Source organism: Scomber japonicus, chromosome 6 (genome assembly GCF_027409825.1).
Source record: "Scomber japonicus isolate fScoJap1 chromosome 6, fScoJap1.pri, whole genome shotgun sequence".
In the NCBI taxonomy this organism is placed as follows: Eukaryota; Metazoa; Chordata; class Actinopteri; order Scombriformes; family Scombridae; genus Scomber; species Scomber japonicus.
Genome location: NC_070583.1, coordinates 18103906 through 18122421, shown reverse-complemented (window position 1 = coordinate 18122421; position 18516 = coordinate 18103906). Strand labels below are relative to the sequence as shown.

The following is an 18516-nucleotide window of genomic DNA, read 5'->3' as shown; positions in this document are numbered from 1 at the left end:
TTTTCACTGCTGAAACCCTCATTCACACCTTTGTAATTTCCCGCCTAGACTACTTCTCTTTGGTTCTACCTCCAAAGCCCTCAATAAACTTCAGTGTATTCAGAACTCTGCTTCCCGACTCCTCACTCAAACTCGTTCTCACAGCTACATCACCACCAACCTCCAGAACCTCCACTGGTTGGCCATCCCTAACCGCATCCAATATAAACTGCTCCTCCTCACCTTAAAATTCCTCCACAACTTCACCCCCCCCTTACATCACTGACTTGCTCCACCTGTACACTCCCTTCCGTAACCTCCGTTCGTCAGATGCTAACCCTCTTTCCACCACTCTCATGACCAAAAACCGGGGGATGGGGGGGCGGGGGGGTTTCGGGGGCAGAGCCATCTCAAGTAGCTGCTCAATCATCTTCATCCATCACTTACACCAATCTGCCTCACTATTTTTTGTAAACACCCTGATTACATCCAGGGGTGGATTGGGCATTGGGAGTACAAGGATTTCTCCCGGTGGGCCGATCAATAATGGGCTGATGGCTGCTCGTTTTTTATTTTTTGTTTATTTATTTTTTGCTGTGCCTTGCCATGGAAACTCTCCTGGCCCAGGGGCAGAGACATGCACCAGCCCACAGAGCTCCGCTGCAGCCTGCAGACACAGCAGAGGCCCATTGGCTTGTCTGTCTAAAGAATACCCGGCCCAGTGGCCCTATGATAGGCTACAGATGCCCAGGAGTCCCACCCACGCATGTTCTAGACTCCCCCTCGTCCAATCACCTTTAATGACAAGCAGTCATGATGAATCTTAAATCCTTTCTCCAGTATCCTTCTTAAGAGCAAGTGAGCAACATACTGTGTAGTCATCATTTATCTTATTCAAGGCTCCAGAATATAAGGGATATTGTTCAGTATACTACTGTTATTAAGGACTTGTGTGTTTATGTACATCAACGGGGCTGTTGGCACAGTATCTGCGTGCAGATTGTAGTGGGCTGGTCTGGACCAAAAAGTCCAGGGCCGAATTTTTGTCCCAGTCCAGGCCTGATTACATCCCATCTGGACAATTGTAATTCTCTCCTCTTTGGTCTTCCTCGTAAATCACTGCATAAACTCCAACTGGTCCAGAATGCAGCCGCTCATATCATCACCAAAACTCCCTCTATTGAACACATCACTCCTGCCCTGCAGCAACTTTATTGGCTCCCTTTCAAATCGTGTTGATTTTAAGATTCTGCTCCTCACTTTCAAGGTCCTTCACAACCTGGCACCATTGTATCTCTCTGTATGTGAACTTGTTCACATCTACACACCCTCCCACACTGTCTGATCCTCTTCTGACATCCTGTGCTCTTCCCCATCTGCCAACTTCACCACCATGGGGTCAAGAGCCTTCAGCTGATTTAAAAAAAAAGGTGAAATGTAATTTCAAATGACATAAAACCAACAAAAATACAAAATGTACATTTTAACAAACTTAATTCTGCTTTTAAAACAATTTAAGATATTTTTGAATTTCTCATCTTGCCAACCCTTATTTGTCACTGACCCCCTTAAATAAAATGCATCATCATTATTATTGAATTACCTTGTATGGTTCTCTTTCGAGGTGGCATATTCCTGTAACCACAGTGTGATCACAGAATTATCACGGTGCACCTGCCTCAAAGGTTAGTTCAGTGCAGAGCAGCAGCTGAACACCTACAATCTTATGAAGGTTAAGAAACACTTGCTCTCTCTTGCCACCCTAAAACTGAACTCAGCCTCTGCGCATGAACCAGCAGAGACAGTTTTCAATGCTCAGTGACAGTATCACAGTAGGTGGAGCTCTTCAGACTCAATCAGTTAAATCAAGTTTAGAGAAGAGTGGTGATGTGAAATGACAAACTGAGATACAACTTCTGCAATTTTTACAGACACACAGTAAAGTCATAAAACCCACCAGCATGCCAAGAAACGCCTTTAAAGCACATCCATGCTACAAACACACACAGACTGCTGTGCACCATCCTCGTCCCCATCCTGTCATCCCCTTGTCACTCTTCAGCCTTCGCCATTCATGTTCTGCCAGGGCCCCACGCTCCACTCAGCTCCCACGCCCCCTTCGGCAATATGAGGAATCAAACAATGCAAACTGTCAAATCCATCAGACATCAAAACAGTCACACATCCACCTACTGTAATTTTGTCTCTGGGTATATTTAACACACAACCTTTTTTTTACCCCTGAGACAAATAGTTCGATAACATCAGCTGCAGCATGGTTTTAGACCCGTGTGGCGTGATGGCTCATTGGCTCTAATTTAGGTTGTCCTACTTCCCATCATGCCTCAGGGCGTTAAGCGAATCAGAGCCAGAGCCAGCTATGCACTTCTTCGACACTCCTTTTGCAACTTTGCTTAAAGCCAATATCACTCTCAGGGGAAATTGTTGTAAAAAAGTTTGGAGTAGTATTGAGTTGAGGTTGTTAAAAAAGATATTACACATGCTTTTCCTAAAAATGTTTTTCCTCAATTATTACTCCATGAGAAATGCTACTTATTACATGGATTTGGTATTATAGGTCAGTGCATGAACGGACCATTATACCCTAAATTTTTTGAATTGAGCTACAACCTATTTGATTCTATTAGAAATTCTGCCAACTTAAAAAAAATAACAAGTACATGAGTAGCACATTTTTGTGATTAAAAAAATAACATTTATTACATGTACAATGTACAAATGTACAATATAGACCGCTTTCATCAACTATGGTAGCAAGCTAACTGTTTTTGGCACTATATGAATCAGGTTCTGTAAATCTGATGAGAGACAATTTGAAAGGAAAAAAAACTGAAGTAGTCAGAATATCGCAAACAGCATGAAGAGAGCCGAATTTGTACTTTGCTTTGGTCAATCAGCTCAATCTACTTAGAAAATACTATATAATTCAGAATTAAGGCATTTATTCAAATGTCTTTTCTTTCCCCATGTCACAACTTGAAGTATTGTGTAACAAAAGAAAGTTGGTATAACTACGATAAATATTATCCCCCAACTTTGTTGCCTGTTCTTCCGGAATTGGATGACAACTTCAGTCTCAAAAAATATTCAAATCTAAGTTGCTCATTGGTTTCTGGTCTCTCAAATGATTACATATTCAAGTAGCTGTTCATAGCTACTACAAACTCTCTGGTAACATTCAGGGGCACATTAACACAGAGGACACCGAGCTGAATGTGTCAGACTATGTGGGGAGACCTTCTCATTCAGGGCGCTCTAGCTCAGCCTGTAGGAGCAGAGTTTGGTCCAGGCTTCATCAGTGACTTCTTTTTCTGTCTTGTCAACTAAACCTTCTTCTTCCCCTCCACTGCTGCAGCTCAGCTGTCAAACCTCCTCAGTCTCCTCCACCTGATCTCCTCAGCTCTCGCGTCCCCTGAGAGGTGGAAACCAGGCGGTGGAGGAGCTCCTCTCTGGTTGGTTTGTCCTACAACAACAACAACAACAACAACATCATATCATTAGAAATTATTATTGTTAATATCTATACACTTTATGTATTACTCAATCCTCCTCTCTTACCAGGTTCATTCAGACTGTTTCTGATGGCCATCTCTAACTGCTCTTCCTCAGTCATTCCATCTGTATAAGGTGCTGTCTGATTTGTTGTCTGGTATGTTGTATGCTGTTGGTATCCTGGGTATCCTCCAGCAGTGCCGCTGTAGCCTACACACACACATACCCACACACACAAATGAGGGTCAGGCTTTGGCTACACAGACAATACTTGTTAGTAGGAACAACTAATTCCTGGTTTTGGTGTTTTCATTAAATTTGTTTTTGACAATACGAAGAAAAAAAAATCATTGGCCTGAAGGGGGTCTTAAAGGAATCAGCTGAAGCTCCACAATGTTTGCAATCTGAAGGTTATCTAGAACTTCAACTTTATTTATGAAGCACCTTAAACCCAACATGGTTAATCCAAATTTCTTCACACAGAGGACGAACACACAAAAAATAGAAAACACAATCAAAAGAAATAAATGGTAATAAAAATACATGGTCATAAAATACATAGTGACAGTTAGACACAGTTAAAAGCTTAAGAGTAAAAGTAAGTTTTAACGTATTGTCTTGAAAGTTTCAATGGTGGTAGAGAAACGAATAGGGTGAGGTCCTTAGAATTCTGTCCATTCAGGTCAAAGACTTTACATTTCTCTGTAGAGTGATCAAACTCAGGTATCATGCAAACAACTGTGCTGCAGTTAACCAACTTATCAAATTCTGGCAAAGCCTTTGTATGTAATTCTCTAAAGGGTGTGTTACCTGAGGATCTGTAGTATGCTCTTTGCTGGGAGTAATATTGATCCGATGACACCATCCCTGGTGAGAATAAAGACAAATAGATGATTTCATTTCAAACAGTGTTGTTAATGTACGTTTAGATTTGTAGACAGATTTCTATCAAGACTGAGACACACTGATCTGCACAAAGACTCAAAATAATCATCTGCTAAGTGACATAACATATGTCATACATACACAGACATATGTTATGTCACTTAGCCAGTCTCTATTGACAAAGTTAGTGAAAAACAAAAGACAGCTTAAAGACTGAGGAAAAGTGTTCCAACAGGATACAAGCACCAGTGAAAACATACACATTTGCACATTAAGTCAAACCTGCACAAGTCTTCATGAAGGTCTTCAGTGGACCGGCAGTGTAGAGCAGACCCACCAGGATACCTGCCAGGTGACCAATGAAAGAGGTCCTGAAAAAGCAGAGCACAGATCAACTCTTAACTAATGAAACACTGCCACCTGGTGAACGGTTTAATCCATAGCATCAGACAGGAACCCAGGCACTTCAATCATTTCTAAAATGATCTCTATGTCTATTTTGTTATAGTTTGACCTGCTGATAAACACCATATCTGGCAATTTAAACTATATCAGTTGAGATGCTATGAAATTTCAGACACTGATCATTAATTTGCCTTAACTGGTTGCTTGTGGATTATTGTAGTGCCTATGGTGCTGTTTTCTAGAGAAAGTGAAAAAAAGAGAAATCTCCTTGGTGCTTTTCACATTCAGTTATAGATCAAACCTTTCCAGCCAGTCTAGATCTATCTTCCAGGGCAGGTATGTAATCTAGTGTGGGTGTTGACAGAAGGGATATGATTACTGTGTCATCATCACTCAAATGCTACACTTGATAATGCAGCAAAACCTCAAAAACATACATACACACACAAACACAAACCGTGTTTAATGGCTAATATTAGCTTGTGTTTTCAAAGGGGAGAATTGAACATTTGTGAATTGGTCCTTTATGCATGGGTTTCCCCAATGAAAACAGAACAATTAGCCCTGCCAATGCTAGTCCTCACACTGGTACCTCTCCTGTTAATTTCTGTCTGGTAACTCACCCTGGTGATGTTATGTGGATCAGCACAAGCTCCACCCAGCTGGCATAGCGATTGGACACAGGGAGACCCATCACATAGGTCACACCCCCTGGATAGTAATAGTTATTGAGCACTTTCAGGCCAAACAGGACACCTAGAAACACACACACACACACATACATATATATTATACATATATCACCATAACAAAGATAAAGATACCTTACAATCAGACCAACAACAACATAAGAGCCCCCCCCCCCCCAAAAAAAAAGCCATTAGTCCATACATTTATAATTAGCATTTATCTTTACTTTACATAAAATTAACTTCAATTTAATTTTTTTTAATATTCTTGGTTTTATGAGGTGGTGGGCAGTAGAGCATGTAGGTCAGGTACAAGTGGGTTTTCCTAGTTGTTCTCATCCTCAAACAGATGGGACAGATGCAGCAAGAGCCTCTGACTGTATTCAATGGAGGGAATATATGACTACATGGTCAGTGTCTTACAGACCTATTATCGGCCGATATTGACCCATCACAGATATACCAGTGTCTGTGAATATGTTGTGACATATTTGTTTTTTGCTAATTCTGCCAGGATTCATCGGGCTTAAATTGTGAAAGAGTGGTTCAGGGAGGATGAGACATCATTTTCACACATGGATTGTCCACCACAGAGTCCAGACCTTCACCCCAATGAGAATCTTTGCGATGTGCTGGAGAAGGCTTTGTGCAGTGGTCCGACTCTCCCATCATCAATACAAGATCTTGGTGAAAAATTAATGCAACACTGGACTGAAATAAATCATGTGACATTGCAGAAGCTTATCGAAACAATGCCACAGTGAATGCATGCTGTAATCAAAGCTAAAGGCGGTCCAACGAAAAATTAGAGTGTGTGACCTTTTTTTTTTGGTGGTGACTTTGTTTTTGGACAGGCAGTATATAATATTATCAGCCAATATATCGATATCGGAATTTTTTCACTCCCCAAAAACCCAGCATTGGCCAGGCCCTACACTAGGACACCATTAAACCAACAATAAATACATACTTCCATGCATTTATTCAACTTCACTTGAAGGAAAGAATGTATTTTTACACATATTAAACATTTTTCAGTCTCACAGAGAGGAGTAATACCTGAGAAGCCAACAGCACATGTCATGCTGTAGGACGAGTCATCTGTGAGTTCTGTCAGCAGAGCCTCCAACACCAGATAGACAAACCCGGTGAGCAGAGAGAAGACTGAAAGCAGGTAGAAGAACCAGGCACCACCCAGTCGCCGCTCCAGCCTGATACCTTTCATGAGAAAGGACGCCATGTTGAAGTAGAGGTGCCAATCATCCAAATGGTGGAATGGGGACAACAGAAGACGGCGCCAGTCTCTCGACATGTATACCTCTTGGACACTTATACAGGCCTGGGGATTGAATCAGTAGAAGATTTTACATATAAATATTAATAATACAGCAGCTTATCTTATGTCTTTCCAGACAGATGGTTCAGAGGTCAGAAAGGTCAGTTCTGACATTTTTATGTTTAAAAAAAAAAAACAACAAATAAAATAACTGTCTCTATTGTAATAATGTGTTACCTTCATCATTGGAGCTGCGGGGAACAGGTAAAGATACACGTTGAGTCCCAGGACAGCCAGAGTGACAGGAGGGATGTTGTCCAAACCCACCTGAAACAGCTGGGAGGCCAGGAGCAGCAAGCCCAGCTGGGTACCCCTCGGCCGGTTCCGCATACTCAAAACAACCTGGGAAGGGATAACTATGAGATTATTTTTCTGTAAGTTTACAGACGAAGGATGCAGGGAAGAGGCTGAAAGCTACAGGTGATTTTGCTTTTGCTGCTCCTCAGCTCTGGCGAAACCAATGGCAAAGTCTCAGAGATAACAATATTTGAGCAAAACCTTATTTATTTGAGTTCATATTTCACAGTTGACTCTGTTTGTGCTGATACATCATCTTCTCTGCCTTTTATAACATATGACTTCAGTTTGTATGTACTTACCACAAAGGAACTGAAGACACATGATATTGGTACTCGATCACAAAATAGGTTGTTGCTCTCTACAGTCTATGGTTGCTCTACACTTGATTAGTCAGAACCAAAATAGGAAAAATGTCTCTTATAATGCACTTTACACTTGAAATAATCTGCAAAAGGCCTTAAATTAGATTGTGTTTAATTTGATCACCACTACAGCTGTTCAAAGGCCTTATCTCAGACCTTATTTTAATTGATTTGTTTGATGTTTTTAACCTCACTGTTTCGTATCTGTTTTTCAACACCTTTGTAAATGAGGATTCCTCCTCAATGGTCTTTCGAGGTAAAATAAACGTTAACGAATAACTGATAAACAATCTATACCATTTACTTGTATGTTTTTGACTTTTCTACACATTTCGATCGTAATGAATAAATCCCCCCCCCCCCCCCCCCCCCCCCCCCCCCCACACACACACACACACACACACATGTAAACTGAATCACTACGTTAGTCACTTGAATTAAACTTACTTTCAGGTCAGTCAGACGTTCAGTATTCCTTCCTGGGTCTGTGGTCCTTTGGCTAACGCTAATGATATTTTCCCCCGATAATTGGACGTTTTTGATCCCGTTAGTACCGCAAAGGATCCGACTACCACAAGTGAAATGTAAAAACGACTTACAAAAATCTTAGTCACACGTCAGCACACCGTATTTCTTACTATTTCATCATTTCTAGAAGTTAGCATTACTGTAACTTGGTATTCATGCTCGGTGTAACGTCAGATGTCACGTGACAATAACAAAAAGCCACGTAGTGGCGCAGGCGCAGTACGGATTCGTGTGTTTTTTTAACATTAGCAACATAATGATGATAATAATAATAATAATAATAATAATAATAATAATAATAATACATTTTGTTTGTGAAGTATTTGTAGTGCATTTCCAAACAATGTGATGATCTCAAAATAATGACTATCTCAAAATAATGACATACTTTCTCAAAGTAATGAGATACTAATAAGTCATAAGATAAGTCATTATTTTGAGATACTTATTTTGAGATACAAAGTCATTATTTTGAGTCACGAAGTCATTATTTTGAGTCACGAAGTCATTATTTTGAGATTTGAAGTTTTATGAGAAGCACTTGTATGTAAATTGTTTTTGTTGTAAAGCACTTTGAGTTGTATTTATTGTATGAAAGGTGCTATACAAATAAAGGTATTATTATTATTATTATTATTATTATTAGCATATTTATTATTATTATTAGCATATTTATTATTATTATTATTATTATTAATGTTGTTTAAAAACACAAAGAAACAAACACACAAACAAGTACAGGAACAAAACTATTTTGAGAAATTAATTCTTATTGATGTTAATTCTCATCACATTTTGGCTGAATGTCATTAAGGACAGATTCTGCTTAAAAGACGTTCTTATAATTGTTCAATTATCTGGCTTTAATTGGTGTATTGAGGAAAAAAGAATATTTTTGCCCTCTGGTGGTCAAAGTGAAGAACTGTATCACTATATTAATAGTTAAGATAGCTAATGCCAGTGAAATTATTGTTAATATAAATATGAACAAGTCAAAACCAGTGTGACAATTTCAAATAATATCATGTCAAGTGAGACATGATAATCTAGTTACATTTCATGTCAATACAAATAAACATGAATGGTGACAGTCAACTGAAAGAGTCAAGAAATCATGTTTTAAAGTGCAATATTTTTGTTTTGTTTTTTAAAATTGCTTAAATAGTCTTATATGGGGCACCGATTGCAAAATTTGTGTTACAGTTTTATGGCTGATATATTTAAAATATTTACACACATGCACTTTACTCACATTTGGCTAATTTTTCTTTCATTTGAGACAGATATTCATGTAAAACAACATGTTAGGCTATATAAAATGTTTGTAAATCAAAATGTTAAATTTATAAATATCAGTGGTGGCAAAAGTACATTCTGTACAGATAGTACAGGCTCTTAAATGTACTTAAGTACAAAAGTAATTTTATTTTGTTTCTGTTTGCCAGTGATTATAATTTTTATTATTCTAAATAAGAAAATCAAACTTTTTTTCAGGCAAAAGAAAAACAGCTCGTATTTCAATTTAATCTATTTGAAAATAAAAAGCAAATAACCACTCGTTTTTTGTTTTTCAGTTCTCGTATGACCAAAAGATGACCTATAACGCTGGGTTACACATGTATCTCCTCATTGCTAAGCCCAACTGAAAAGTAGGCTGCAATTTGATCAGTTCTTCCACGGCAGGCACAATGCACGACAAACAGTATCTCTCCAGTGTTGCAAAGTGAAGCTTCTCTGAATTTGCTACTTCATAATGTCAGAGAATATCCAACTTTTTTCTCATAATATTAATCATAGTATTTTTATTTTATTTTTTTATATATGGCCCTAATAATAAAAATAATATCATGTACAGGAGATCAAGGTCACACATCAACATAAAATTGAATCATTTATTCATAACAACTTGATCAGAAACTTCAGACGTGTGTGTACAACCGACTACAGCAGTTCCGGTCTCTCTCTCTCTCTCTCTCTCTCTCTCTCTCTCTCCCTCTCTCTCTCTCTCTGCTGCCTTCAATGACTATGAGCTGGAGCTGGCGGAGAGGCTGTTGCTATGGTAACAACAGTACGCAAGGCAGACGGAGCCAAGGATGTTTAATCAAGCAAACAAGAGACAAGTCGATCAATACCGGGGAGCTGATTGTACTTTCTTCAACATAAAACCATGTTACTGTCACCTTGAAAACATATTTAAAGGCTTTAAAAAAGAAACCATAACAATAAAACGTTTCATTGACAATATTAAATATGCTTATTTGTAGGCAACAATAGGCCTAAATGTCCAAAGGTAGCCTATTGCTTTCAAGTCAAGTCAAGATAAGATACAGTGTTCCTTTATTAGTCCCAGAGTGGGGAAATTTACATTAGTCTATTGCAGCAGCCAACAAAAAAAATAGCAATGAAAAGACAATAGTAGCAAAAAATATAGTTGAAAAATGGTAATATTATTGGTGGATGATAATGTACCTGAGTATATAGCCTTGTTATTGCAAAGAAATTCAAGAGGTTTGATTGTCATATGCACAACAACACAGCAGATGGAAACACTGAAGGGTGTGGACATTGGCTTCTTCCAGCTCTAGTTTCAATGAGATTAGATTATAAAATGATAGAGAGTGAACTACACAACTAGACATGATTTTGCACATTGGTGTGGAAGCAGGAATGCACATAAGTAATACATAGGCAAAGTGATATGTGATAAATTCTTAAAATATAAAAATATAAATATTGTGTGGGAGGAAAAGAGAGTGTGTGTGTTTGGCGAGGGGTGAGTAAGTGTGTAGGAGAGAAAGAGAGAGAGACTGTGTGTGTGTGTGTGTCTGTGTGTGTGTGTGTGTGTGTGTGTGTGTGTGTGTGTGTGTGTGGTTAAGCCTGCTGCTGGATCAGGCTCCTCCTCTGGATGTAGAGGGTCATGCACAGCTGGCAGCACACACATCAAATTGGGTGAATGTAAATAATTTTATATATGTAATTAATTATATGTAGACTACAGTGGGGTTGTGTGATTGTTATTTGACAAATGCAGAAATCCACTTAATTGGAAGTATTAAGCTGAAATGGGAAGAGGCTAGTGGGGAACATAATGTCAATATGCTTAGAAAAGGCCTAATTATATCAATCCAAGTTAATATATGTGTGAATGCAAATGATATCTTACACCATAAATGTTATTGAAAATATTGAAATTTGATGACAAAATCTCAATCGACGTGAATATTACGTTACTTTGAAAGAAGAAAAACTATAATATTAAAATGTTCTTGCATTGAAAGCGGAAGTGGATGTGTAGCTTGTTGCGTAGCGAGCAGCTTGACGTGCATCTTGACTGGCAGGCTGGAGCGGGAGACTGGAGGGGGGAGCTGAGGCAGGTACAGGTGTTTATGAATGTGTGGGGAAGACAGGAAGGGGTGACGGCGTGAGAAGAAGTGACGGAGAGAGGGGTGAAAGGAGGACAAAGGAGCCGACCGACGGGAGGAAAAGCTGGAAAGAGAGGGAAGGAATAAGGGAAAGAGGGGAAAGGATGTCGGAGAGGATAGCTTCATGTGGGAGCTTGTATGACAGCACCAACCTGCTGCTGCAGTACTGCAACAACGGTGAGTCGCTTCTCATTTCACAGCATCAGATAACACATCAAAATGCACAGCTGGCTGCTCTCATCTCATTCAATAAGGTCTCGAAAAGAAAAATATGGAGAGATTTTACCTTTAATTTTGAAACGCTTGTCCTGAAATGTCTTAAGAAATACGCACAAAATTGACGATTGGTATTCATTCGGTATGAAATATATAGACTGTAGCCAATGATTTTTCAGCTGCTGATCCATTTAATTAACATGACGTCTTCACGAGTTTAGGCTTTTTTCCCCCAGAGGTAGTAATTAAGACACGTGCGTGTGTGTGTTGTAAAAAAAAAAAAAAAAAATACAAATAAACCTAGCTTAAATATGGTTTTTATTCTCACACAAATATGTTTAATTGGGATTTCAAGAAACAGAGACAAATGCGTATATCTTTGTGGTTCCTCTTGCATTTTCCACTCATTGCTTTAATGTTATTTTTGCTGTCTCATGTTGTCATGTAGTGTTAGAAAATGAATATCAGGTTGCTATCTATATTTTTAAATAAGCTGCTAGGTATTTCCCTATCAGTATCATTAACCTTTTTATATGATAGAAGTTCCTCTTCGTCTAAAGTGACAAAAAGCTGTCCACAAAACACAAGTCACACATTGACTGTAACAATAACATGGTGGGAGGATATTGGGTTGCCCTGCTATGCTGCTGGGATATCATATTTCTACTTTCAACTTTATGAACATGATCCATTTTGTGGATTTGAATATCTGTTGATGTCCGACTGTCAGTTTAAGTCTCTTCTCCCTCCTTCAGCCACATGCGTTTGTAATGGTCACATCCTGCTTTACAAATGTAATGCAAATAACCTGCAACTGACAGATAATATCTGACGTGACAAGGATTATTGCACAGTTTCAAACAAAATAGGTGCCTGTTTTTTCTCTTGGCGTAACCCTAGCTCGTGGTCCATTTTAAATGTGTTGCCATAAAGTGGAGTAGTGTAATAAAACTTCATTTTGTACGTGTTCACCATTGCATTTTACCAAAAAATGTAAAAAAAACAAAACAAAAATATGTCCGTCAGAAAATTTCATCAAGAGGATAGTTAATGTATGTTATATGAGAGAGCTTTACTTGGATTGTCCCTGCAGTCTATTAAACTTCACAGACAGCCATATTGAGCGGCAGGTGGAGAGACAGCGAGGGGTCAGGGGAGTCTGATCAGAGCTGTGATGTTTCTTATCCAAGATGTAACATGTGCCGTTCAAACCATTTGGTGAGTGTTTTGGTCCAATGCCTCCCGCAGCTCACCGGCTCATAAGGGTTCCAGTTAAACTCTTAAGATCAACGCACACTGTAAAAAAAAAAATTTAAAAATGAAGCAAATAGTGTCTTATGTTGACAGATGGCTAGGCATGCAGTGAGGGATCAGCTGGGTTTAAAAAAACATTTTTTGTCAAGGGCAGGATGTCCTTTTGTCTGCTGTCCTCCAATAAAAGGTAAAAATGTAGTGGTTTTTGTTTTATCAGCATCTTTTGTCGACATTACTTTTGTAAGGGTTGAGTTTCAGGTTAAAGTTTGGATTAGAGTAAAGTTAGGTCAAAGAATAAATGTCTATGTGAAGGTTTTCAGAATAACGTTTGTGTGCTTGCCAACATTTGCAGATATTGTATTGATGACCAAAAGGAAAGAAGAGAATTGTATTTTTGCTTGGCTTCCTCCTCTCAAAGGTCAGAGGTTAGACTCCCTGGAGATGGAAGAGATTCAGCATCTTATCAAGGGCACTTCAGACTAAACCCTCAGTTTCCTAACTCTGAATGACTCCCTTTTTTTCTTGGAAAGGCCCCTTTACACGGTGTGATTTTGGGCTGTCTGTGACGAAAGTTCACAATTATTTGAGAAATGTAGTGAAATCTTTGGTCATTAATTCAAAACAGTATCCTAAATCGCACTGTGAGACATATCCATCACAATTAATTTGGATCTTTGGCGACAAAAGACACCTGAGGCAAAGTTCATTGGACCAAATTCTGCGACCCACATCTACAAACCAACCAATCAAAATATGACATAAAAAGTCATAGAATACACTTGCCCGTGTGATATTTCGTATGAGCGGTTTTGTAATAAACTGTAGGGAGAAAATCCACTATTCTCCTTAAGTACAAAAACCAGAATGATGGAGGAGAAATGGAAAAGCAGTTTGTCTGCTTGTATGCTTATAGGCGTTACGTACAAAGCCCAAAGGTGCCTTAAAGTAGTTCAATAGTCTGCAGGTTTTCCATCTAACCAAACACTACTACATCTGATTTTACAGATTGAGACTGTTTTGAGCCTTGATTTGTATGCGTTAGGATTACACAACCCCTCTAAGTGTATGAAGAGTCCAGCTATATAGTTATAAAATTGACCAACAGGCTAAAGTCCAATATTAAAGCTGGAGAGTAGGGCGTTTGTCTCCCCCTTCTGACAGTAGGAGTAATCACAAAAACACTGTCAACACATGCTTACGCCATGCTTACATCCATTGCTACTGGTGTGGCTTTAAAACAGTGGGTAAATTGTTTTGAGCATCACACAAAACAAAACTACCACAAAAGGACTTGTTTCACTATCAGAAATTGATCCATTTGGTCCAATAACATTTGGAAAGTCTAGAAGAGCTGCATGATTAATTATTTTAATACTCATTTAAGTTAGCAGAATTTAGGTGACAGAAGTTTCGGATGCTCATGCTAGCATATGCAGTACGTGTTCATTCATCCGGCCAGCACAGGAATGTCACCACCAAAAAAACTCTGTATACTGTGAAATACACCAGACGTTCATTTATACATAAAAGTTCTGCACTACAGGTTTAAATGTTGAATTAAGAGATTAAATAGGAATCGTTTTAAAGCTATAATAGGCGCTGAAATTGACACTGAATATAGCGCCTGGTGAAGTGAGAACCACACAAAACCACAAAGTGAGGAGAGAAATGATGATGAGGTTTTTCACTCAGTTACAGTCTGCATCAGGTGACATGAAGAGGCTGGAGAATAATAGAACCACATTGTGTTGGGTATTTTCAGTTGTAGGCTTTGCTCAACTGTCATATTATCAGTTGTGCAGCATCTGCAAAGTGAACATCAAGCAACTTCTGTCTTTTTCTGTCTGTTTTGTTCTTTGTCTCTCTTCCTCCTTAGCCATCTGTCCTCTCTCACTGTAACCAGAGATTCTCCACAGCATGTTCATCAGATGTGCTCTCATCCACCACCTGCTTATATGTCAAGCCAAATACAGTGTGCACACGCCCTTTTGTAGTTTTTATAGTTTTATAGATGGTCTATAGACAGTTTAGCTTCCTCGGTGCTGAAAATCTTCATAGCTTTATCTAAATGATCCTGCTGAGGTAAACACCACCCACCTGGGATTACAGGCAGTTTAAAACAAACACTGATGATTATTCAAGCTTCAATTAAACAATTTCCCCTTTAAAATCCTAAATGTTTCTAATACTCTCCTTACATCAGCATATAAACTTGTGACATTTTCAAAAGAGGCTCCACAGTATGAAAAAGAAACACTGAGTTAAATACATTCACAATAACTGGAGGTCACATATGACTTAAATCTGCACTTGAAATTACAGACCAGCAGCCCCAAATGGCAGAAAGGAGTAACTACTCCACTGTGCCTACAGGTAATTTCCTCTTAGGGTCTGAAGGAGGTTTGAGAGGATGTAGGTGTTCAGCTTTCTCTGTGCACTTTTGTGTTTTAATAAGACTTAATTTAGTCAGCAGCTGGATAATGTACGGTATGTGTGGAGAATATTTGTCACTGGTGCTCTTTTCCAGAATTTAATTTAGGAAAACAGGGTGAATTGTGGTGTGAAGTGCCACTCTTTTTATTTTATCCATGTATGATACACTTTGATAAGAGTGCTGCATTAAAGTGCAGCTGTAATGTATGCTGCAAAATATGCACATCTACACAGTGCATCGTGACATCAGCACAGCATTTACTATGTTAAGAAACTGTAGGGCACTACAGTGTAAATGTATCCTGGGTGTATGTTGGCAGTGCAGCACAGAGTGTTCCTTCAGCTGTAGATTGAAATGAAATGACTGATGACTGAAGCATAGAGTGGAACAACAAGTCCATCACGGCACATTGTACTACTGCACAGCCCTGTGATCATCCAGTTTTATAAGTCTACTAAAAAATCAATCATCATTATCCACCAGTTTTCTTTCTTTCTATGTTGTTCAGTTAAAAGTCAGGGATACAACTGGTGACTATGTCATTTTTATGATTCTGATTGTTTGCTGAAATCTCTCTTATTGTGTATCTCTCTTATTGTCAACAAATCCCAAAAAACAACAATGAATTCATCTGTCTTTCACCACTTTCTGGTTCCCCCCTGTGTGTGGCATACAGCCCCAAAACACATCAGTTCCTACCAATTAATTAAATCTTTTAAAATGGGCTGCTCTTTAATTTGTACCTCCTGAGCTACAGAAGGTAAATTAAACTCGGGAGGTAGAGCAGGCATCCTCCAATTGGAAGATTGGCGGTTCGATTCCCGGCTGCTCCAGTCCACATGTCGGATGTGTCCTTGGGCAAGACACTTAAGCCCAAATTGCTCCCATTGGCTGTGCCAACGTTGTATGAATGAGAATGAATGGTTAACTTCCTCTTGATGTGCAGGTTGGCACCCTGCGTGGTAGCCCCTGCCATCAGTGTATGAATGTGTGTGAATTGGTGAATGACATGTAATGTAAAGCGCTCTGTGGTTGTAAAGACTAGAAAGGCGCTGTATAAGTACAGTCCATTTACCATTTAAGCAGGTCACTCAAAGTAAACAACACCACAGAGGAATATAGGCAATATATGTACAGTAACGCAGTGACAGCTACGTGTGTGTGTGTGTGTGTGTGTGTGTGTTGCTGGATTCCAGCTTTGCAGCAGTATGAGATGCTGATGCTGCGTGGCCCAGAGCCAGGCTCCACCCCTTCTGCCTCAGTTCTCTCTGCCTGTAGTTAACGAGAGATGAGGAAGAGGAGGAGGGATGAAAGTGAATTAGAAGCAGAAGAACAAAAAGGGGCAGGGGGTGGAAGAGGGAGTGGTCCAGGAAGCAATGGAGAGTGGAGGAAGAGATGGTGGATGACTGAGGGAGTGGTGTGTGTGTCTGTGTGTGTGTGTGTGTGTGTGTGTGTGAGAGAGGGAGTGATCGAGGAGGGGAGGGGATGGAGTAGGAGTGCAGGAAGCCTCTGGGGGAGGACAAGTGAGAGCAACTGGACATCCTGACTGACTTACTGGCTGTTGCTCTGTAGACTGACTGACTGGTTGATTGACAGGAGGAGTGACCAGCCACTCAACGAGGCATGATGACAGGTAGGCGAGACGAGCTCCACCTTCATCAACACTTCACTGCACCATGAATATTTCAGCAGCCTTCAGTTTTCTTATTGCCCTTCGCCGACTTCCCATTGTCCATTTTTCTGTCCCAGCATCACACACACACACTCACTCACACAGACACACACACACACACATACATACACACACACACACACACACAGACAGAGCCCACCCCCCTCTGCTCACTATTTTCTCTCCATCTCATCTTCGATATCTCCCCATTTGTCTCCTCTACATCCCTTCCTTTTACTCCATTCTGTAAACTCCTGCTCTGCCACCACCAATCTGCCTCTCTGTGGTAATTTTTCTGGTTCCTGGAAGCAGTCATGTGTCTGCATTAACACTTACTAATGTCTCTCTGTGCTGGGACGGAGAAGGAAGTTAGCAAGTAATACAAAATGTGTGAGTGTGTCTCGCCTGATGACTATCAAGTCGATGTGGCCTCTGGTTTATTAGGGCAGTAATGGAATAATGCTGAAGTGTAACCATTATAACGATGTGTGTGTCTGTGTGTGTATTTGTGCGTGCATGATAATTCAAGGGCAAATGGAAAAGTATCCTGCTCTGCAGCGTTTTTAAACAGGTGTCCTGTCAGTAGAGGGGTTGAAGGTGAACCCTGCTGATCTCTATTTTTGTTCTTTTTCTTTGCTCTCCTATCTGGCTCTCTCTTAGTAGTTTTCATAACATTTAGCATGTTTAGCTAAATGTTAATAATCTTATTCTGACATGCACAGTAAACATGCACACTGTATGTTTTACATTTATGTTTTATCTATGCATCTATGCATATCTTTATGTTTGCATCTGTGTTTCAGATGGAATCCAAGGCAGATTCAAGTTTGAAAATTGAAGCTGGGAACATTACATTATTTGCATCTTAACTTCATCTCACTTTAATGGCCACATGATCAGAGTCTGTAGATTTCAGTACAGCATGTGAACAAGGCAGCTCAGTTTATATATATATATAATACCAGTGTAACATATCACAAAGTAAATAATTACATATTTTTTATTATTATATCCAGTGCATATTAAACATTTGGGAATGATTTCTGACAGTCTTCAGTCAAGAGAAACATGGAAAAGCAATGTGGTCTCTGTATTGATTTCCATCTATCTCCCCTCGTTTCTGTTTCTATGCTTGGTTTAGTGTTCCTAATGGTCACATCAGTTCAGATAAACAGCATTGATGCTGTATTCAGTTAAAAATTACTCATTCTTATCTCTTTCTACTCCCATCTTTTTCTCTCACTCACCATCTCCTCCCACCTACAATCTGTCTCCTCTTGTTTTGATTATTGCCTCTTTCTTATGTTTGTTTGTTTCTTTTTCTCAGTTTGTGTATCAGTTATTTCAGCCTATGGTCTATGCTTTCCACCTCATCTGTATTCAGTTATAAGAGTCATTGAGTTGTATTGCTCTTGGATTACCAAAAAAACTGTCTGTGGTGGTTTCTGTGCGTCATCTGGATGGATTTGTGTGAGTAGCTATCATAGACACACAGAGATTTGTTTGTGTAGTATCACCCTG

At 39.4% G+C, this 18516-nt stretch overlaps 1 protein-coding gene across 1 annotated transcript; it reads right to left on the bottom strand.

Annotated features, from left to right (window-relative positions):
• Window positions 1–2871: 2871 nt before the first annotated feature.
• Window positions 2872–8140, bottom strand: rhbdd1 (rhomboid domain containing 1). Its single transcript, XM_053320532.1, has 8 exons — window positions 7917–8140; window positions 6985–7149; window positions 6531–6810; window positions 5406–5538; window positions 4660–4748; window positions 4303–4359; window positions 3559–3702; window positions 2872–3463 (listed from the first exon to the last, which is right to left on the bottom strand). The coding sequence occupies exons 2-8, from the start codon at window positions 7135–7137 to the stop codon at window positions 3357–3359; spliced, it is 963 nt and encodes a 320-aa protein (XP_053176507.1). The 5' UTR covers window positions 7138–7149; window positions 7917–8140; the 3' UTR covers window positions 2872–3356.
• Window positions 8141–18516: the final 10376 nt, after the last annotated feature.